This window comes from Curcuma longa, chromosome 4 (assembly GCF_044706935.1).
Source record: "Curcuma longa cultivar G26 ecotype Majalengka, Jawa Barat chromosome 4, ITB_CL_G26_1.1, whole genome shotgun sequence".
Classification (NCBI taxonomy): Eukaryota; Viridiplantae; Streptophyta; class Magnoliopsida; order Zingiberales; family Zingiberaceae; genus Curcuma; species Curcuma longa.
Genome location: NC_133864.1, coordinates 11076354 through 11100003, shown reverse-complemented (window position 1 = coordinate 11100003; position 23650 = coordinate 11076354). Strand labels below are relative to the sequence as shown.

Sequence of the window (23650 nt, the reverse complement as noted above, 5' to 3'; positions counted from 1 at the left end):
GTTTTTGTGCTCAAATTTAATTAAAGTACCTTTTTTATTTATAATTTATTATGTTGAGTGGGTATATGCAAAAATATATATAGATATAGTTGGGGTGCAAACGAATTCATATTTAATCAGCTCGTACCTCTGAACCAAAATGAATCAAAAACATAACTTGAATTTAAAAGTTCAATTGAAACAATGGAAAGTTTACAGTGGAATCAGATTTTCATCCGATCCAATTGAATCTTCAAACCAAATTGTTTTGCTACAAAATATTTCAGAACTCAGGCAATTTACTCAATATAGCTAGTACAAGGTACAAAAAGACTTTAAACTGTAAAAGTCGTTGAAGACCTCCGGAATATTCTGCTCAACAATCCACGCCTTCGATCTTTCAAATCCCCAACTGAAATATGCAAGGATTGGATTGTAATGTCAATAACATAAGGATATCTTAAGTGGTTCTGAAATTATGCTATTCTGCTCATAGAACCACAGATGTCAACCTCAGATCGGGTTGCAAAAGGATCAAAAGTTGCATTACACCTAGGCAGATGATACTAAAATTATCTAAATGTATGATCATGAATCTTAATCTTATGTTTTCATAAAGCGAGATCGTCATTTTAAGTGACACAATAGACCTACACCATTTGGGATCTTGATTCCAAGTTCAATGGAAGGATATGATTAATGTAGCCAACGCCACATGGAACACAAATATTGAGCTTACATTACCTTCAAGAAAAAAGATGTACAATATGAGCTTACATTACCTTCAAGTCTTCCAGCTTTGAAGAGAGCTTCTTCAGCAATTGGCCTCCACTGTTCAGCACAAGAGTAGAAGATTCCCATCCCAACACTAAGCCCTCTCAGCAATTGCATAGTTCGGAGAACCGAGAAAAGTTCCTCTGGAAAACTCTGTCATGGCAAAAGGACTCCGGTTAGGATGACCATTACAATAATCAACAAACTTCTTCAAGCTGATAAGAGAAGGATTAATAATCCGATTTGGGTGGCATCATCATCCTAACCACCCCAAGTCACTCCTTTTCCTTCTATGCTTTGAATTGGAAATTAGAGCATATATAGAACTGTCTTTTTTCTAGACTTACTGAGATTCTTGATGGTTGGAGTTTCCAATTATCTTAATAGGAATTCGATATTTGTATTATGCTTTCTCACTATTTTTAAAGGAAATAAATCATGTAAAAGGCGAGAACTTATTATGTATAAAGAAAGTAACCTTAAATATATATACAGACACACATTTACATGTTACTAATTCTTAATATAATTCCCTTCTCTTTCCTATTTAAAAAAGGGAATCAGAAATTGAACTAAGCTTTAGGTCACTAGTTTAATGGTCAACCTAGACATTTAACCATCATAGTCCATTAGACAGACAACCTAGATCTAGATCCATTCTCTAAAGTGCAATTCCAACTGAAAATCGAAAGTAAATTTTCAACCTTGTCTCAAAACAAATAATCAAACCATTTCAAAATAAAATTATATATGTAAAACATGTATTTAATCTACGAAAAACAACCGAAATAGTAAAATAAATTTACTCAATAGGAAAGACATAAGATAATTAAATTATTAACTCTACCAATAGCACATGCAAGAATTAATACAACTAGATAACTCCTAAAGTATCACAATGAAACATACATGTTTGAGATTTTTCCAACTTTCAAAAAATAATGGAGGTCGAACAGGTTTTTTTCCAGTTTTTTAACAACTCTAATTAGTGAATGGAACCAACCTAATGAGCAACTCAGTTTCAGGTTTTTCAATCGACCCACCAGTTTGGTGATTCTAGGACCTCTCAAAGACTTAGATCAATAAATTTGCTAACTGATCATTATTCATTAGACATTCACTTGCCCTGACTATTACAGTTTGCTTGATGAAACATAATAGTGTAATCTCGATCACCTATCTGTGTGATATCTATGTGAGGATATGCCTATTCTGCATTTGTGCTTTCTACAAGCTAAAGATAAATATAATAACGATCTAAGTGACTTTTTCCAGGAGCATTTTTCTTGTAATGCAAAATCCTCAAAGCTTCTAATGATTGTGACATGAATCCTCAAAACTTGTGTTTTATTTTTCTTAGGGCTAATAATTAGTATAGCTTTGGATGTTTTCTATTGAATTATTTCACACATGAAGTATATTACTGGTCAAATCAATACATACTTACAAGAGGACTGCATCTCGGAGATCTTGAAGGTAAAGGCTCCGCCCACTACTATGTTTTTATCACAAAGTAGTTGAGCAATAAGCATCCTATCGAAGTTGTTAAACAAAACTTCCTCATTTTTTTCCATTCACAATATTATCTATCGTATTGTGAAATCATAAAAATTACCATAAACAAAATTGAGGTTGGATCAACAGTTCAAAATTTTTATTAGCTTATCTTTAATTTCTTTAGTAACTAAATGAATTGTCTTTAATCCTCTCATACACCAACACAATTGCCCATCTGAATATTAACAAAATTCAGTGGTTAGCAAATGGTGACAAACAGATTATGAAAATCACCATCTTAAGAATATTGTGTACCTGAACAGAGACTTTTTTTAACGAAGAGTCTTCAGCAAATGGTGACATAACAGTGACACCAGGAGGAAGCTTAGTGTCAAACATTCTTTGTGCTAATTTCAAAAGTTCATCATCCTCATCTGCATGATTGAATGTATCGATGCCGAGCTCCCTAATTGATTCAATCAGTTGTTAGGACAAAAGCCGCACATCCAAAAGAATGAATCTAATTAACTATAATGGGTACTTGATTAAAGAGGTTCTAAGCTATTGGCAGATTATCCTCTTGCTTTGGGGAGTTTTTTTATGAATCACTGCAAGGGAGACCCAAACATTTGTTCCAGGCAAATGTTTATGTCTGGCATCATCCTTCAAAATTATACTTAAACATATCAAAGGGAGAAAATCTGTATACTTATAACTTATTTTGGCCTTTAAAGGGTCATTATCAGCCAAAGCAAGCACAAGATTTGCATATCCAAGCCTCAGGTCATCTGGAAGTTGTTTCACTTGTCCGTAATCAAGCAATGCAACCTACAAGAGAACAAGAAGAAAATATAACTAAGAAAATCTATTAAAGTTTAAAGTTGTAAAAAATCTTCCTTTTTGCAACAAATAATACAAGTGGCAAACAAGGATAACTTCTAAAATCCAAATCAGAAGCACCCTTGCCTCTGTGCCCTTGCAGATAAGAATGTTTCCAGGATGTGGATCTGCATGGAAATATCCATCCTTTAGGATCATTTGACCATATGCGAGTGTCAAACTTTTTAATATTTTCCTGCATTACAGTAAAAAGAAAACTGAAATTAGATTTCATCTTAGTTAAAAGCATCTCTTAGTTATATGAATTATTAGAAGGATGATTGAGGAATTGAATCAACAAATTTGAAGGATCTTAAGCATACAAACCCTAAAGCCATGCAGAAAGGAAACCAATCCAAAAGGAGAAAGGTTTCCTTTTCCCTGCAAAATATAGACCCTCAGGAACAAATGAACAATGATTCAAAATAGATGTTTTCACTCAACCATATTGTCTATAGAATAGTAAACATTTTCTCAAAATATAATAAAATAAAAACTGGAACAAATAGATATAGCTCAAACAAATTATAAAATGGAAAATATGTTAAAGTTATTTTTTCAAAAAGCTTCCGCATAGTTGCTTATGCAGCAGTATAAGCTTATGCAATGAAGAATAGCAGCATAACATCCACTTATGGTTGTGAGGATACTATGCAAGTAAAGTTAATACCAAGCTTAATAAGTTCAAATTTATATTAAATTAATATGAATGTGATTAAATTAGTATTTCTAAATGGAAAAAAGAAGCATATTTTTATCTTGTGTCTAGGTCCACAAATAAAATTTTCTATATATTTATTGTGTCAGCTGAAAGATATGCATTTTTCAAGTTATATGTTTTGTGCAATATGTATTGTAGATTCACATGCAAAAAAAATTAAGCAATAGCTATAAGATTTGTTTATATTGGTTACTTTTATTTAGTTTGCTATTATATATTAGACGTAAACCCATAATTTTTTTAACCCACATTCTACTTTATTGTCAATATAAGTAATGTATGTTTGTCGAAAAGCATTGAGTGCATACCGGTTCTACTTATGCAATTGCTCGACCAAGTACTGCCTGCATATGCTTTTTAAACATTAGTTAAGATAGTGTGGATAAGTTGAAAGAGAACAAATATCTACTATAGTTAGACAAATTGAAATGAATATCCAAGGTGTCAAAGGAAGGTGAAATCAAAGAGAACACTCTTTAACATAATTAAAATTACCTAAATAGTTAACTTTAAATGTTTAGCAAAATACAACGCAAAGTTCCAGTAAACTTTCTGGGCTTCAGCAAGTAAAACTCAGTAGCACACAGATTCTAGTTTAGTGAGTGTTTAAGATTTGAGCTCAAATATTAATTGTTTTCTGTTATTAGTTGTATTCACCCTAGTCCTAGGATATGACCAACATGGTTTTGAAGACCAGTCAATGATGATTCAGAAATGTGCAAAATCAGTGTTGTCTTGAATTAATGTATATGTTCCATTTTTGAGGAAGAGTGTTAGAGTTAATAATTACAAGTATTAGTATGTCTGACTTTAGTCAAAATGAGATATTGGCTATTTAGTCAGGGGTTACATTAGTTCTTTTTTTTAAATATAATAGTATAACTTTATCAACTCAACCATAGTGACACATGCAATTATACATTACAGAAATGATACATAATTACATGGCATGTGATAGTTGTTAGAGGAATTCATTATGTAAACACTATACAGCACTTTTTTGTGCTTACCCTGCAAATTTGAATGTGCAAATATGCAAGACATGTGTATAGTGTTAGGATTATAATCAAAGTTCACATTGGAAATGCATGGAGAAGATCATGAGTTTATAAAATAGAAGATAACTTCATTGGTATGAGGTCTTTTGGGTAAAGTCCAAAAACAAAACCATATGGGTTTAGGCCCAAAGTGAACAATATCATACTATTGTGGATATATGAATTCCATCGGTCCTAACATATAGATGTCTATACATATGCACGTAAAATATGAAGACATAAAAAGAATGATGCAAAAGATTACTGCTTTCCAAGAACTGCAATTTTGCTGCTGGGATCAATACCCAGTTTTGCTATTTGTTCACCAAGATTCATTATCGGAACGCCATCAATAAATTCCATTGCCAAGACCTTCCTAACCATTTTGAATCAACCAATTAGAATGTCATGAAAATAATTGATATATATATACACGCACATTAAATAATGGTCTGTTATAAGCATTGCGAACTATATAAATCCAAAACTAGATAAATTGTACATACATGAAAAAGTCAAAAAACATGGGAGCAATTGTCTTCTAAATCTCTGATGCTATTAAAGTAAGAAGATAATAATATGACCATTTAGATGATCAGAAAGTATAAAATTTCATTTCCTAGGAATATAAATAGGTTTACAAGTTGGACCCCCATTGCTAGCAAAATTCATGCACGAAAGTAACTACAAATGTTGTTTTTGTTTAATTCCCGTAACAGAAAAGAAACTTCTTATAGCAAATGAAGCCTAGTATTACTCTGTGATAAAGCATTGGTACAAATGCAATCAAGAAGGCTTTATGCTATTTGGATCTGTCGGGATTTACAAACTCCTGATAAAGAGGAAAAGGTAAATAATAAAAGAGAAAAGTTGTGAATGGAAAGTTGCCATATTACTTGTCAGTGTCATTTTTTATTTTTACAATTAGCATCAAGAACACAACAATTTTTTCCTTTAACATGGCATCATTACAGACATTTCTAGTTGATGAAAGCCAAAGCAAATAAAATGTACACATTTCTGAACAAATACGATATAATATGAAAATACACAAGTCTTGGCACTCTCTTCAATTGAAATATGGCATCACATGCCCTCACATAAGAAGCAAGACACTGCCATGTGGCTGCTCAATAAAGGAAACCTTAAACAGTGTTCATTTCAATTTTTTTTTAAAAATAAAATGCTACTTAATATTAAAAAAAAATAAAAGTGATTCTACAATATTGAAAAAAAACTATATACAAAAAAATTAATGATGATTTGCTATATAGATAAAACTTATAAATTATTAAGGTATTTATTATTCAATTTAAGGTGAAAAAATGAATAAATAAATTAGAAATTTATTTTACTTACCGTTTCACTATATCAATTTGGTTTGCAGGGATTGAATGAATAAAAATTTATGTAACTTATTTGAAATGAAGAAGTTAGGTAAACTTCCAGGCAGACTCTCTTATACAGTGTGTGACAAAAAATTCTCTTCATTGAGCATGTCATGCAACATGCCCAATGAAGAGAAGCAACAACCTTGAAATACCTTCTTTAAATGATGATTATAGATGACCTTCTTATAAAATAATATCAAAAAGTCTCTAGTATAAAAAAATAGTTTTAAAATTTTAGCTGAAAATAAATAAAATATATATGGAAAAAAACAAACAAGGTCTCTCCAATGATGATGACACTGCCAAAGTCCCATCACTCACCTCCATATTCTTTTCTCTTCCCGCCGGAGACTCCTACCCCTACCATCTCATCTATTTCTTGATCAACAACACATTTGCCAATCACTCTACTCCTGACATATGCATTGCAAATACCCTCCATTTCATTCCACCTAAATCTGTTCAGATTCTCAAAAGAAGAGTTAGTCTGTAGCAATGTTGTTTAGTGGTGGTTGTTCGACCTCAATTTCTCATAACCTAAATTGATTTTGTCTTATTTCCATGAGAGAAGTCTCATAGACATTTATTCCCTTTAGGTTGTGTGCATTATCTCGATGTGGATCCAACATCATCTCTTCCCATTATCTCGAAACCATACCATTGCATCTCTTCCCCTACAAATCTCCCTAGAGGATCCAAGAGTTGAAATTGTCACCACTAATCATAATCCCTCCACACTAGTTCATTTCTTTATTTTCCCGATTCCATGAGGGAAAAGCACCTAGGCACAATCCCACTAATTTGACATAGAAAGAAAAATCTTTTTGTTCATTATAATAAGTATATTAAAGAATTTTTTTTGCATCTCTCTCTCTCTCTCTGTAGTTTTTTTAACCCATTATTCACACTCCTGTATGAGTACCCTAAACATCAAAAACCAAGCTTAATACTCAAATTTTAACCAACAGTTGATCACCAAAAGTAAAAGAATATATATATATATATATAAAATAGAAAAAAAAATAAAAAGAAAAAGAGGGACGAGAACTTCATATCAAAGGCCACTCTGCATCATGTAAAGAAATTATAATGAAAAAGGTAATGGATGATAAAGTTAACTAAAGGTCTATCACCAACTATACTATGGGCTTCTTTAGTTTCTTCAATGAAATTCGCATTATAACTAAAGCCAAAATCAAAGCGATACTTTTGCTAGATATCCTATCAATCCTGCAGTAACATTGTCATAACTCCTGTGAATGCAAGCAACAATTTATTAATAGCATATGCTTCTTTAAAAGAAACCCTTATTACCCTATTATTCTACTTGACCAAATCCACAATGAACAAGGTTCTTGATAATAAATGCATTACGATAAAGTTTTGTATCATAACTGAAGAAAGAAACTAATTGTCGCATACCATCATAGTTTCTCCACTCCAAAACTTTACCTGGTTACCATGCCTGGAATGATGCGTGGTACTAAAACAGGAGGCTTCTTATTGTTATTGCTGAAAAAATTCTTTATTCTTTCCATAGCTACAGCTTCTCTCAGGAAATCAAACTCATAAGCAATCTACAGAAACAAATGACAGAAAAGCAAAAAAAACAACAAATAATTGAATAAGATTATATTCAGACTGCACCTTCTAAACCAAATTAAAGGATAAGAAAACCGTACTGTATGAACACAGGAAAAGATAATGCTCCAACAAAGTGAGAATCATTATAATATCTAAGGTCACATGATCGCTACAAACCTAAACTAGATCTTAGAGAAATTTTGTTTTTACTTGCACCATTTACATAAATCATCATCATCACTATCAAGCAGTGTTTATGCCACCTATTTGTTGGAAATTGATTTTTATAACCAACAAAATCGAGTAGAAACATGGACAATGTATTTCATGACTAAGGATCATTAGCCATGCCTTAACAGAGTTTACTGACAGATATCAGTTAACATGCTACAATTTAAATCTTAGTGACTGGAGGAGATTTTGAACTTGGTACTAAATATGCAATGGAGAATTATTGATAAAAAAAACAGTTTACAAGTCAAATGTATCAAGCAATATCAATAGTTAGAAAGCCGTTCAACCCATCTGGTAAAAACCTAAAAGGCTAAAACCAAGTATAATCTTGAGAACTCAATCAGATTAATTCTACTTGATGCTACACAATCTTCAAATAAAGCCCAACCGTCACAACCAGCTCTACTTTGTTTAAGCCAATTCTGGCAATGCCAGTTTTGTCAGTTCCTACAGAATGCATCAATAGTTGTCATGTATTTTATAATGATGTTAAAAAAGGCTTATTACAGAATCATGCATTTAGCATGTAACTACAAGTTCTTTGTTAGAATAACTAGAACAGACAGAAAATGAGACAAAATACATATACCTGCTTCTCAACTTCTTTGGTGACTGAGAACAAATCAAAGTTTATATCTGTCTTTTGCAAAAACAAGACAAATGCTTGCACATTGCGGATATCTATCAACATCAACTGTTGAACTCCAGGATGTTGAACCTTGAAGCTTCCAGTCAAATCAGTAAACTAATGGTGATAAAAAATAGAACATGTATATCAATGTTTGTTGTCACCAACCTTCACAGCAACATCAGTCTTAACACCTCTCAGTTTTGCCCTGTGAACCTGTGATGATAAAGAAATATCAACAATCATTCAAAAGGAACACACTCAAATCAAAAGGAAAAGGTTTATGCTTAACCTCCGCATACAACACAATATAATCAGGAAATCAAGTAATAGATACAAATAATCAAGATAAACCTTTCTGCACAGAATAAGAACTTCAAAACACAAGTCCATTAAATAATAAACAATTCTACATATAGGAATGCTAAGAAACAAATGCAAAATTTCTAAAATCAGATAACTTTCTCTACATTCAGATTCAATGGTTTATTTAGTCTGTGCCATAAATTATTTTGTTTGTAGTTAATGATCTTGAAGGCACACTGTACATGAAGCATGGGTCGACATATACCTGGTTGCTCTCCTTAATAGCTAAAATTTAAACTTTTCCTATTTCATCATTTGTCTCAGTTTGGTGTCGGAGTGAGTAAAGGCATAAAACCCTACCCTTCACAAACCCACATCAGTTTTTGTCAACTACTCTCTTATATACTGCCCCATAATATCGGCTATAAACACTGAGTACCAAGGCATCATGGACCTATTGTAGACTCATATTAATTCCAGGTTGTCTTCTTATGCTTGATGTTCTTTTTTCTTGGTGTTTCCTGCTTGATGTTCTTTGTAAATGCCCCTTTTTCCACAATATCAGAATCCATCACCTTGACCCTTCAATCAGTCTCTCTTCTTGGAATTTGATGTTTCCTTCTTGCTCTCTGTTAGATATTTTGGTATTCAGGGACAAACAGATATTATATAGTTGATTCACTTCAAATCAGATCAATTCCCTTCTATGTTTATCTTGGTCGAGGAAAAAAAACAAACTTCAACAATTACTTATTATGGTGATGGTAGCACCACAATTATTTTGGCAAGGATGATAAAAAGATCAGCACCTAGATTGGATTACTTAAATACGCAGTAAGAATGCAAAACAGAAGAATGCAATTAATGATTTAATTATTATCATCAATTATTATGGTCGTCTGTATGGCAGCACTCCAATCAATCAAAAACAGAAGAATGCAAACTTTTGTCAAAGGTTTCAAATTAATGATTGTTAGCCTGTATTAAATACCAAGTAAGGAGTTAGAAGATGCTTCCAGGCCATAAGACAAATAAATACACTCAAGTTCAGAATTAAAGGAAGCTTCTGATAAAGTAAAAAAATATAATAAAAATGATTCAGTATTATATTATAAAATAATGCTACAGAACTCATTGACATCTTATGTCTTTAGCAATTTTCAAACGTCCATAGAAAGTAAAGATAATATGATTGCAGATATAGTTAGAATTCTTTTTTCTTTCTTCATCAATTATTTAATCCTCCTACAATAATACCTAATTAGTAACTATGAAAGGAGACAAAGTTCACGTTCCTCTGGTCTTGTTTCTGAAATTTATCTTCAAGATCAGGAAAAAAAATGCTATTTAATTTGTTGCTTTATCAGCAGCTTGATAATCTAACACATATCTAAAAGATACATACTAAGAAGAGAATCAATAATACAAACCTTTTCAAACTTTGTTCACTTTTTTAAAGATAAAGCAATAGTAGTTTCAGCCTTCTTTAAATGTATCCAATATGTTAAATTTATTTAGTTCAAACATACTAATTCAAACCTGTGCAATTGAAGCAGATCCAATAGGTTCGACTTCAAACTGCTCGAAGATTTCACTGAAATTTTGTCCCAATTCCTCCTCCATTATTTGTTGTACAGTTGAAATTGGAGTAGCAGGAGCCTTATCACATAATGTGACAAGTCTTCTTACCCATGCTGCTGGAGCTAAATCAGGCTTTCCCAGAATTTGTGCAGCCTGATTATATATAAAAAATTACATTTCCCCAAAAGCAAGATTTTCTTCCCATCCAGAATTTGCTCCTTTTAACAGAGATCAATAAACATACAATACTGAAAGAGATGGGAAGAAAATATTTGAAATAGTTTGGACAGAAAATCTATGATGCGTTTGTATCTAATTGACCGTCAATGTCGAGATCACATATTGACATCTTCAGAAAATATACAGAAGAAATTACTTGGATACTCGCAAATCTAAGCATATAATTCAATTTTAATAATGCAAAAAGGTCATTCTTTCTGGTTTTGAATGCTTACTGGATGTTTCCTAAAAAAATTATTACTCAATAATTCAATAATGACAGCTAGACAACTCCTATTTTTAGTAAGAAATAATCAATAAGGAAATCGATAAAATGACCATATTTCATCTATCCAAAGTAAATGCTATTTCTATATATTGTCATATGATAAGGTTAATTAAAATTATCTAGCTCAAGATTATCAATATGTTGTCCAAATTTTATCAATCTTTACCAATCTTTTTATCCATTTATCATATCTGTATTTTGTTGTACAAGTAGCCATCTATAAGCGTACTGAGAGATTCCTTAGGGAAGGTTTTTCATGGATGGTCTAACCGAAGGGAAGACAATTCATGGATTCTTATGGGATTCTTGGCAAGGCACAGTACATGATACTTAAATTGAAGGCAATGAGCACTCTTGCAAGAAATTAAGATAGGCAAAGACAGATGAAATTTAGAAGAACTTTATGTCAATTATCAATGGCATATTTTTTGTTTCCAAGCTATTGACTGTATTATCAAATTCTTCTGCTTCTATATGATTTCTTTGAAAAGGGACATCAATCCATGAAAACAAATGCTCCAACTGTTATCAGGAAACCAATTGTATACCTTGAGAAAGAGCCCGCCAAGTTCAGAGCAGAGAGAATACATCTTCTCTGCTGCGAGCTCATGCTGTCTCTCCCACATCTCCTCCTGTTTCGCGGCATCTCTGATGAGTCCCGTACGGAACTGACACATCTGGTTAGAAGAAGCAAAGATCACATAAAGATAGGAACTTTAGTGAAAGAAAGAAGTGGGAAGAAAGAACCTAGCCAGAAGAAACCAAGAACCCATAAAGATTTGAGATTTGTAAACGAAAGAGGAGGCAGGACAAGAGGGTGTAAAGAATTGAAAAAACCGGACGAAATATTGAAAATTTAAAATTTGAATTGTATCACCTCTCTATCTTTTTATATAGAGTTTAGGTGAATGAAAATGTTGCAATAGTTGCGAGTGACAAACTATGAGCTACATCACCTCCAAATCTTTGGATGAACGTGAATATTATAAGAGTTATTTTCATGGTCAGTACAATAGATACAAATTCTACCATTCCTGACTTTGACAGAATGATGATGTAGATTGGAGGAAGGCGACCTGTACGATGGCTTGCGCCACAGAGAAGGGAAAGTAGCGACCTTGTAGCCGGCGTAGACATCGATGGCACGAGCCCAGAACTGGATGGAGCGGCTCCAAGGGACGAGTTGGGCGGCGACCTTCTCCTGGAAGTCGTGGAGGCCAAGCAGGGGCACAGGCATCTCAGATGCCAGTCCGGGGGGCTACTGGGCGCCGGCGCGCGATTTTGGCTGAGGAAAGTAAAGGAGCGGCGGCGGTGCCGATGGCGGTGAGCGTCGGGGCTTGGGTGGTTGCGTATGATTCCGAGGGATGGATCAGATTTTGGAAGGGAAGAAGATCAAGAACTAGTGGCTTCGACAGCAGCGACGAAACCCCATTGCTTTTTTTTTAAATTTATTTTTTTATAGTGATTTAAATTTTATAATATATTACTATAATATATAATATATTATAGTGATTTAAATTTTATAGTTGTTATACGATAAGTACAAGAGCTCCCAAAGCTATAAATGAAGTGGTAAGGCATTTGTGTAATTTTTTAAATATTTAAAGATCAAATCCTAATTATGATAAATTATTAAATAAATTTTTCTCAATCGATAAATGATTTAAGAATGTTGAGTTATCGACCCGTCCATTGTAAGGGTTTCTCAATTTATTTACTGACTATTTTTTTGATTTATCCTGATGATAAATAATTTTTTTTATAAAATTAGATGGATCCCTCTCAAATATCTAAATATTAATAGCATATTATAACAATTATAAATTATAACTAACACTTATGTATAAGTGGTTGGATTTGCATAGGTGGATCAATCGAATAACTAAAGGGAATTCTAGATATAAGAAATGGAGTGGGGTCGTCTTTAGATATAAGAAATGGAGTGGGGTTGTCTTTGGGATATAGCTGAGTTGGTTACAACGGAGCAGAATTGTAGAAGTAGATAAAAGTTTAAATCTCGATAAAGTCGAGATAATGTCTTTCTTCGTCATGACCAACTATAATTTCTTGATTTACCTCCTCACATATGATCATGAACTGATCGTGTGGGATCACTGAGGTGGGAAAAAGATTTCTATTATTATATATATATATACACACACAACTAATTGCAGCATGTCTAATCTATATTTATCCATTAAATAAATTTAATAAGTAGAATGATTTCGACATGGCGACCTAATATACAGAATCTAGATATATGATAGTATGAATACGTTTAAAAGATTTTTAAAAATATATTAGTTTTGATTTAAAATGATCCAAAATTTTTAAATCTATCAGCTAATTTAGAATAAAATTGATTAATTCAAAATTAAATTTGAATTTTAAATCATTTTAAATTAAAATTAATATATTCGTATAAACCTCATTAATATATTTATGTTCTCAATTCTAAATTTTATATAAGTTAAAATTTTAAATTAGTAAAGATTTAATCAAATTTATCATAAATTTATTATAAAATTTAGAATAATAATTCTCACTCACCAACATCACTAATGAATTATAAGGATTCTCTTGATTTAAAAATATTAAAATTTTAAAAACTAATGAATTATAAGGATTATCTTGATTTAAAAATATTAAAATTTTAAATTTTTGAATGATATAGCTTCATCAATTAATTTTATTTGAAAAAAAATTAATTATTCTTGAAAGTGTTTTTTAATGTATTTATACCTCGTATCTAAATTTGATCTCGTAAATTGAAAATAATAAATTTTTAAATAGATAAAATAAAATTTTAAATGTGGAAAAAAGGAGTATAATAAAAAAGAGTTATGTGCTTTTGGAATTTTAAAATTTCAATATGTTAAATACGTAATACTGAAACTTGCTCTCGCGGAGTAGGAAGCAAAATCAATCCGCCATCAGAGTTTACTCCTTTCTCAGCTTATTATCGTCGCCCCAAGTAAACAGGTCACAAAATGGCCGTTACAGCGAGGGACCGTCCCTTTCCTCTGCGTACCGATATTCCCTCCCATGCCCATTGCCTTTTAGGACTATTTCCAAATTTAGCACCGCCGGTCGAGTTCACATCAGACCCGGTTCGTTCCCTTCAAACTCGACCCGGTCCGTTCCGGTTCGAACGTTAAAGGGATAGAAAAGAAAAGGAAGGCGGGGCCCTCTCTTTGTTCCTTTCGTAGCGGTCAGGCAGGCGCAGTGTCTCCAGTTTCACCGTTAATTTCGGAAATATCAGTTATCCTAAAGGGCAAATTTTCATTTCAATACCTGCATTTTCTTTATTTGTTGAAATGTATCTTAAAATCTTAAATTCTCCAATTGCCCCTCTTTACTTGCTCGATCTAACAAGGATATATCTAAACTCATTTGGATACTTATCAAGTCATTGTATTATATTTCTTAATCTCTAAAAAATATTTGATACTCTTTGAAGGATAATGTAAAAAAGGACACCCTTTAATTTTTATGAGTGTATTTTGAATAATAAGATAAGTTATTGGAGTTAAGTGAAATTTTCCTTGCATAAAATAAAAAAAAATAATTAATTAACCGCATAAACTCGCTCGGTGGCGAATCCAAACCACGAGCCTGCAACTTTCTATCCGGACCACAATTCTTTCTTCTTCTTCTTCTTTCTTCGCTTGTAACCGTCGACTGGTTCTGGAGCAGGCACCGACGCTCCAGCGTCGTCGTCCGCTTCATTCCTGATTCCTATGAACGACTGGCCTCAAGCTAGAGGCGAAGGAAGAGGAAGAGGAGGAGGAGGCCGCCGCGTCTCGGATCTGGTGGCGCTCCGCCGCCACTGCCTCTGAGGCCATGAAAGAACGAAGAAGAGTCGCTGGAGGATGGGGGAGATCTTCGTCCAAGGGGACCTCCGCCTCTTTCTCGTGGTTTGCCCTTTTCGCCTTCCTTTGCTGCGCTCTCTGCGCCACCGTTGCATACTCCACCTTCCGAATCTTTGCAGGTTCGTCGTCGGAATCAGAAAGTATCACTTCTTCTTTGTTTGATTTGTGTTTTCTTCTGAATCTGTGTTCGGGATCCGTATCATCTGTTGTTTTTTTTTTTGGTTTTGTTCTTGATTTCTCGTGTGAAATTTGTTTGTTTTCCCCTTTTTTTTTGCTTACGCTTTGTTTTTGTTCTTTCCCAACTTGCCGTTCTTTTTTTGTTGAAATGGAAATTCAATGTTGGTGTTCGTAGCGGTCTTCTTCTATTGGGTGGAAATCCTTCATTTTCATTTCAGCAAAAAAGTGTATCTTATGTTTTATCTATTGTTTTTTTTTGTTGAAATTTGGTTTATGATGCGTCGGTGATCTGAATTTTGACAGTTTCATCTCGACCTGTGTTGCTACCGACCTGGCAGACATCGGCCATCAATGCCCTTGCTTCCGATCACCCCTTCCTCCGGCGAGACACCACCACCTCCAAGAATGGCAGCAGCATGCACCCTTCCATCGAAATCCAAGAAGCCATTTCCTTTCCAGATGAGGTCCTCCTCTTTCTCCGATTCCCCAGTTCCCTCCCGCAATCCGATCTTGTTTGCATCTACTACCACCCCTCCTCACGAACTCCCCACGTCCATTTCCCGGCCGTCGTCCCTTCCAGGACGACTCCCTTCATCAGCTGCCCTGTTGGGCCTCGAGGCTTCCCCGTTTCCATCTCGCCTGATCTCCCCATGCTCCACCCCCTGCCTTCCGACCACCTCACCTATGCCGCCCTCGTCGACCCCGATGACAACTCCACCATCGTCTTCGCCAAAGGCTTCAACCTCCGCCCCGCCCGCCTCTCCGATCCCTCTCGATTCGAGTGCGTCTTTAGCTGGAACTTCTCGAAGCCCAAGTACCTTCTGACCTCCCCTGCATTAACAGCAGCCCAGGAAATCATCCGCTGCAGCACCCCACCGAGCATCCTCCTCCGTCTCCTCTCCCGACCGCACCTCGATCCTCCACTGATATCCGTCAAGACAAAGGACCGAGGCGCGACCACTCTCCCTTCCATCGCCCGCCCTGAAACCCTCCCTGCAAGCCCAAGGCAAAAGCGGCACACCATGTGCGTCTGCACGATGTTGCGCAACCAAGCGAAGTTCCTGCCAGAATGGATCATTTACCACGCCCACATAGGGGTCGAGCGCTGGTTCATATACGACAACAACAGCGACGACGACATCGAGCAAGCCATCGGATCATTAACCATGTCTTCTAACTACAGAATCAGTCGCCATTTGTGGCCCTGGGTTAAAACCCAGGAAGCAGGGTTTGCGCATTGCGCTCTTCGAGCCAGAAGCCACTGCGAGTGGGTAGGATTCATTGACGTCGACGAGTTTTTGTACCTCCCCACCAATGTCACACTGCACGATGTTCTCCAGAACTACTCGAGCATACCATGGATAGGGGAGCTCCGGACGACATGCTACAGTTTTGGCCCCTCTGGAAGAAAGACAACACCTTTGGAAGGTGTCACAGTGGGATACACTTGTCGGCTGCTGGCGCCGGAGCGGCACAAGTCAATTGTCCGGCCTGAGGCACTGGATCCTTCTCTCGCCAACGTAGTGCACCATTTTCGATTGAAAGAAGGTATGCGATACGTCAACATGGAGAAGGGACTCATGGCGATCAACCATTACAAGTATCAAGCGTGGGACGCGTTCAAGGAGAAGTTTTACCGTAGAGTTGCTACCTACGTTGCAGACTGGCAGAATGAGGAGAATGTGGGATCCAAGGACCGGGCTCCAGGCCTGGGCACAAAGGCAGTGGAGCCACCCGATTGGTCGAGCCAGTTCTGTGAGGTTAACGACACAGGGCTCAGGGATTCCATTTTTGTGAACTTTGTTGACCCAAGAAGTGGCCTTCTTCCATGGCAGGAGGGAGAACTTAAATTTTATTCATCAAACCAATACAGAGAAGATTGATAATGAGATTCAACTGGTGAAATAGGTGTTGTGGCAAATCCTGAATCTTAAATCGATCCTAATTCTTCTTTGTTTTTCTTTGATTATCCATCTCGTCACCAAGTGTATCCTTTTCATGCTTGTAACTTATACTTAGAAGACTCATTCTTTTGTAGATAGAGAGAGTAGGGATGAATTGAATGGAAGTTTAGATTTGTCACTAGATGAATGGTCTTACATACATATATTTGCGTCGTTGGTTCTACATTGGGCATTGTTAACCAAAGGTGATGATCTTTTATGCAGCTTATCTAGTGTTCTAGACAAGGATATTGTAACTAATATTGACCTGCTACATATCTTGTTAATAAATAAATAAAAGATTTAGACTAACTTGCTCCAGCAAAAGCTTAAGATGATCACTTGTGACAACCTTTTCTTTTCTTTTTTACCTTTGCCTTTTTGTCCCATTATTATGTGTTATCATTAACCATCATAGCAGGATATAATTGCCTCTATTTTCAAAAGCATTTATGTGGCTAGTCTCTATATCCATCAAACAGTGGAAAGACAATGCCGACAGTCTCCAGGGGATCCTGAGCATCTCATGGGTGGTCATCCAGATGGAGATTTTCCAGGTAAGAAATTTAAACCTTTATCTTTTGCTTGGCTTTATATTTTCTTAGGATTTTATTAAGCATAAATTATGGTGCATTATGGCTGTTCAAAGATACCATGAGAGTTGTGCTGAGTAAAATTATTTATCAATACTGAAACAACTGGTAAAGATAACAGCAACAAGTGAGATGCCAGTCGGTGTGGGCATCCTTTTAAGATAGTTTTAATGACTTTGAATGTGGGATTGTGTCTCACATGGGAGCAATCCTAGCCAAGGTTGTGTGTGAAATTATTAGATGCTTCTAAAGTTCCATACATGTGAGCAGGTCAAAGTTTACAAGCATTATTCTGCTTTGGCCTACCACTGACTTGAGGTCTTTTCCTTTTACGCATTTTCTTAAAGATGAAAGTTATTGTGGAGATAGAGGTGTAAAATGTATCGACAGCCTGCGATCTGGTTAACCTGAGCCGGTTTGAACTATGCTCGGCATGGCTCACAAAAAAAAAAAAAGAAAAGAAAAGAAAACAGACTGTGTTGTGTCAGGCTTAGCTTAGTTCTTATTAGGTAGGGCAAGGGTGGCTCGGCTTCTCCATTGAAATGCACTAAAATTGAGTTGGATCGGATCTTTAATATTGTTTCAAATGGATGTTATTGTGATCAGATGCTCGTCTTAGCCCATTGATGTTGTGACCAAAGCTCTCGTCTTATACAAATGCTTTAGTCAAAGGTGTGATACAGTAGGAACAATAAAAAGATCAGAATTTAAGATTCAAATGAAATAAATATTTTGAAGATCTATTTCTGAGTGAGTATAAGATAAATCAGAAGATGATGTTAAGATCATCTACTCTTAAAATTATGAACTTGATGAACAGTTCCAAACATGCCTAGATCATGCCAAAAACCAGGGTTGGCTGCTGATGTGTCTCTAGCAGGTCTTTGGCCTCCTGATCTCAGCAGACAGTTAAAGAAATGACCAAATGCCAGCCATCACGCTGTTGTGTTGCTCCTTTGATGGGACATGGTGCGTTGGCACTGTAGGTCTTTGATCTGTATGATGGTGACTTTTCTATCTATTTTGGTGTCTCTGTCAACTTTGACTCATTTATTATTTAGTGTATTGACCTACCTTATTTTATGTTAATTATAATTTTTTTAGGAATGTGTTTGATAGATAAAGGATAATTTTTTTTTAACAAAATCCATGATTCAAAAATTATTATCATAAAATTTATTAAAATTGAATTCATCCGTTAATTTATTATGAATTTAAAATTCGTTGTAACATTTTGATAAATTTTCATCCGGACCTTAACTTTAGCGACGAGTTCACAATTCGCGCCTAGAGGATTCGTCGGATCGGGCCCTAATGCTCTGTTTACTTGGGAGGATGGAAAGTAAATCGAAGGAAAATTTTCCTCAGTATATATTCATCCATCGTTTACTTTTACAACTTTTTAAGAAAGGATAGAAATTCTATCCATCAGCGGATCAATTTCTCCTCAAAATCAGTCCCTCCAAAATCGGGCGGAAAGCTACGGACGGACGGAAAAAAATAAAAATAAAAATTACTCTGCGAAATCCCTCTCGCACCGCACCCGATTCTTCCCTTCTTCTCCTCCGGCACAATCGATTTTCTCCTCCTTTGCCGCCGGTTCTTCTTCTTCTCCTCTGCCGCCGTCCCCTGCTCGCCGCCGGCACGCTAGATGAAGCACCTGGTAGAGGTGGAGAAGGGGCAGGAAACTTCCTCTCCGGCAGCAAGCTTCCTCCGGCGACATCCTCTCCGGCAGTCGACTCCATGCAAGGGAAAAGGGAAAGGGGCAGGAAGCTTCCTCTCCTGCAGCAAGCTTCCTCCGGCGGCATCCTCCAGCGACTTCTCTCCCACGCTGCCAGCGGTGATCGTGCTCGGCCGAAGCATGGGATGCTTTCCTCCGTTTGTCGAGGAGGAAGAAGACCCTGCGCCTGTTTTGTCACGGCAGAGAAAATGCTACAGTGTGTGAATCCTTTCCTCCGTGTGTGGATCTTTTCCTCCGTTTACTCTGGAGATGCTGAGATTTTCTTTCTTTTCCTTAGAAATTTATTTTCTCTAGGGATTCTTTTCTTCATCGAAGTAAACATAGCGTAAAATCCCGATCCCTAACTCGACGCTTCACGCGAGCGTCGTAAGCTCCTCTCTCCCCCTCTCCTTTCCCCACCTCTCCTTTCCCCTCGCTTCTCCGGCCCGATTTGGGCGGGGCGCGGTGCGGCGGCCACCTTCTCGCCACGGAAACTCATCCCTCTCGCAATCTGTGGAGTGCTATGACCATTGCGACGGCGATATGCTGATAATGACCATCGAGCAAGGCTCTTGGTTCGATTTTCAATCTAGGGTTGTCGTTGCGCTTCTTGACCACAATTGAGATGGCACAACCAGGTATTATCGAATAGGAGCGAAGAGTACCGGTTGCTGTTCCGTCTTCCTTCTGAGGAGGTGAGTGGTGTTCGTCTTCTTTCCAGTTCGTGATGTCTGTGCGTGTTAGATTTGTTCCTCGGAGATTATGGTAATTTTTTAGATAATAGTTACCTCCTCGCCTTTGACAAGTTTGGTAGTTAGCTGATGGTGGATTAGAGGAGCAGTTTGCCAGGATTGCGTGTGGGAAACTTTGCATGTCGTTATTTTTTCCTCATAGGCAATCAAATGAAGATCAAAATTGTCGTAGCTTTGTTGCTCAATACCTTTATGTTGGTGTCACATTATTAATTTTGAGGCGACGGACTACTGGTTAGGTAATTAGCAACATGGATGGTAAATTTATTTGCAAGTTGGTTGATTGCTTAACTTGATGACTGTAAGCTATATCCAAAGCATTAGCATCCAAATGGTGCTGAAGAGGGTGGGTTTGGAAATGTTCCAGTCCAAGTTTAAGATGGTTAGCAAAATTTTGCCAAAATTAGCTTCTAGTATACATGCATGAAAGAATCTTTCCTGCTCCCCGTTGCCATGTTTCGTTTGAGCCAATACAAAGTAAATCAATCAATTCCGCATAGTGGGAAAAAAAGAAAAATCAAATTCCTTAGGAAGATTTCTAAATCCCTTACCAGAAGCATATATTGGGTTTTATATACAGTTTGGAAATCAGATTACAAGGTCTATGAAGATGCTGCTGCCTTACATCTTATCATAATAAATAGGCTTGTCATCTTGACAATTAAATCCAGTTCTTCTAGGCTCTATCCTGTAAGGTGGTATTAGATGAGCCATCCAACATTGAAAATAATTTTAGTTGTTGATTTGCGATAAATTTTGTGATCCAAGAGGAGGATCCGAATGAGGATTCTATAGAGAGTTCCGATGTCAATCTGCCTGAGTTAAGTGTCCCTACTGAGCTTAGAGAGATAGAGGTTGTATTAGTTACTACTGCACTAATGTCAGTCCTAGTGGGAATAGTTATAACCTATCTATTTTCTTAGAATTTTTTATGGATTTATGTTACTGCCATAATGTTTATTTGCACTAGTTTGTTGAATTTTATACTTTATTATCTTTTGAAAGTATGACATGAAAAAAATATTATGGTTGAATAACATGTTTATTATAAATGATTTGTTCATTTATTATAAATTTGATGGGTTGTATGTAATATGATTAAACAATGTTAGTTAGATTTGACTGTACGAATGATGAGTGGAAATATTATTATCACTTGATTTGGTAAACTAAATTATATTAACATTGAATTAATCATGAATTGCATACATACATATGGATTGTGAATTACATTGAATTGCTAAACAATGTGTTTGTTTATGCTAGATTATAATTTCTAAGAAGAGGTATTTTCATCAACTTTTTAATGAAGGTGTAGGTGATCAACTTAATTTAGGTAATTTAAGCAAGTCAAATGAGTATAGAAATTTAAATTTTTACCGTAGAATTCAAATTTCAGAAGTAGAACAAGCTTTAAACGGAATGAAAAATGGAAAAGCCGTTGGACCAGATGATATTCCGATAGAGGTATGGAAGTGCCTAGGGAAACAAGGTATTGAATGGCTTACAAAATTATTTAACATGATATTGAAATCAAAGAAAATGCCGGATCAATGGAGAGTAAGTACTCTAATTCCCTTATATAAGAATAAGGGGGACGTACAAAATTGTGCAAATTATAGGGGCATTAAATTAATGAGTCATACCATGAAACTTTGGGAAAAAGTAATAGAAAAACGATTAAGGAAAGAGACTATGGTCACCGAAAATCAATTTGGGTTTATGCCTGGTAGGTCGACAATAGAAGCTATACATCTTCTCAGGCAACTAATTGAAAAGTATCGGGAGCAAAAGCAAGATCTACATATGGTATTTGTTGATTTAGAAAAAGCTTATGATAGAGTTCCAAGGGAAATTATATGGAGAATTCTAGAAAAGAGAGGTGTTAGTGTAGTATATATTGACCTAATTAAGGATATGTATGAGGAAGTAACGACTAGAGTGAAGACTTCAGGCGGATTGACTGAAGCATTTCCAATAAAAATAGGGTTGCATCAAGGGTCAGCTCTAAGTCCTTATCTTTTTACACTAATCCTAGATGAACTTACTGGACACATTCAAGATACCGTACCGTGGTGCATGTTATTTGCAGATGATATTGTATTGGTAGATGAGACACGTGAGGGAGTAAATGCTAAATTAGAATCTTGGCGAGAAACACTAGAAGAGAAAGGTTTTAGGCTTAGTAGAGTAAAGACAGAATATATGGAATTTAAATTTAGCAATATTGAACGTAACGAGACAAGTATTAAAATAGGAGATGATGAGTTGTCTGGAACTGAGAGTTTTAAATATTTAGGATCATTTTTGCAAGCTGATGGAGGGATAGAGAGAGATGTCTTACATAGAATACAAACAGGATGGTTGAAGTGGAGGAGGGCATCAGGTGTTTTATGTGATCGTAAAGTGCCTCTAAAACTTAAAGGAAAGTTCTATAAAACGGCAGTTAGACCTGCTATGTTATATGGCGCTGAATGTTGGGCTATGACTCGAGCACATGAGCAAAAGATGAGAGTTGCGGAGATGAGGATGTTAAGATGGATGTGTGGACATACGAAGATGGACAGAATAAGAAATGAAAGCATTAGAGAGAAAGTTGGAGTTGCATCTATTGAGGAAAAACTCCGTGAGACACGTTTAAGGTGGTACGGACATGTACTTAGACGACCGACAAATGCTCCAGTTAGGCGGTGTGAAACTATGACAAATACGCACATCAAACGAGAACGAGGTAGACCAAAAAAGACGTGGTTAGCAACAATAAAACAAGATAAAATTTATTTAAATTTAGATGATGATATAATAGGAGATAGAGCTCAATGGCGTAGAAGGATCCATATAGCCGACCCCACTTAGTGGGATAAGGCTTGGTTGTTGTTGTTGTTGTTGTTGTAAGGCATGGAAGAAGAAGACCTCTACTGCTAAAGAAATTTTGATTAGTTCTATGGATGTTGACCTGGTTTGTGAGTATGAGTAGTAATCAATAACTTATGTTGTCTAGGTTGTCCTTAGAAAGAAATACAGTGGAGTGAACTTGAGCAAACTTCTAGTTAACTATTAAATTTGACAGCTACAAAAAGTGCCCGAATGTCATCATAGCTCAACACCTGAGGGAAATGACAAATATAACTCGGGAATTAAAGACTATTGGTTATGAGTTGACTAATGAACAATAGGTTTAGGCAATAATTCGTTCCCTTCTTGATTCTTGGGAGACAATAAAACAGAATCTTACTCACAGTGAAAGTATCAAAACTTTCGTCGATGTCTCATGCCATGTTGAATTGGAGGCAAAAGAATAGAATCCGCAAAGATTTATGGACAGACTTTTATAGCTGAAGGTTCTGTTGGATCCAAAAATAAGAAGAATGGTTCAAGAAGGAAAAGGAAAAGGAAGTTGGTGCTGCTGTTGGGCTGGGGTCGAACAAGAAGACATTTAAAGGGAAGAAGCATGGATTGAAACTTAAAAGCAAA

General features: G+C 35.8%; 2 protein-coding genes across 2 annotated transcripts; one reads left to right on the top strand and one right to left on the bottom strand.

Moving 5' to 3' along the window:
• Positions 1-153: 153 nt before the first annotated feature.
• LOC141826703 (uncharacterized) lies at positions 154-12520 on the bottom strand. The gene is made up of 12 exons (XM_074713986.1): positions 12237-12520; positions 11668-11796; positions 10570-10764; positions 8893-8940; positions 8686-8814; positions 7731-7855; positions 5153-5263; positions 3217-3325; positions 2960-3078; positions 2566-2716; positions 762-906; positions 154-391 (listed from the first exon to the last, which is right to left on the bottom strand). The coding sequence occupies exons 1-12, from the start codon at positions 12354-12356 to the stop codon at positions 315-317; spliced, it is 1458 nt and encodes a 485-aa protein (XP_074570087.1). The 5' UTR covers positions 12357-12520; the 3' UTR covers positions 154-314.
• A 2280-nt stretch (positions 12521-14800) lies between these two features.
• Positions 14801-17253, top strand: LOC141828017 (glycosyltransferase family 92 protein Os08g0121900-like). The gene is made up of 2 exons (XM_074715365.1): positions 14801-15110; positions 15472-17253. The coding sequence occupies exons 1-2, from the start codon at positions 14963-14965 to the stop codon at positions 17049-17051; spliced, it is 1728 nt and encodes a 575-aa protein (XP_074571466.1). The 5' UTR covers positions 14801-14962; the 3' UTR covers positions 17052-17253.
• The last annotated feature ends 6397 nt before the right edge of the window (positions 17254-23650 follow it).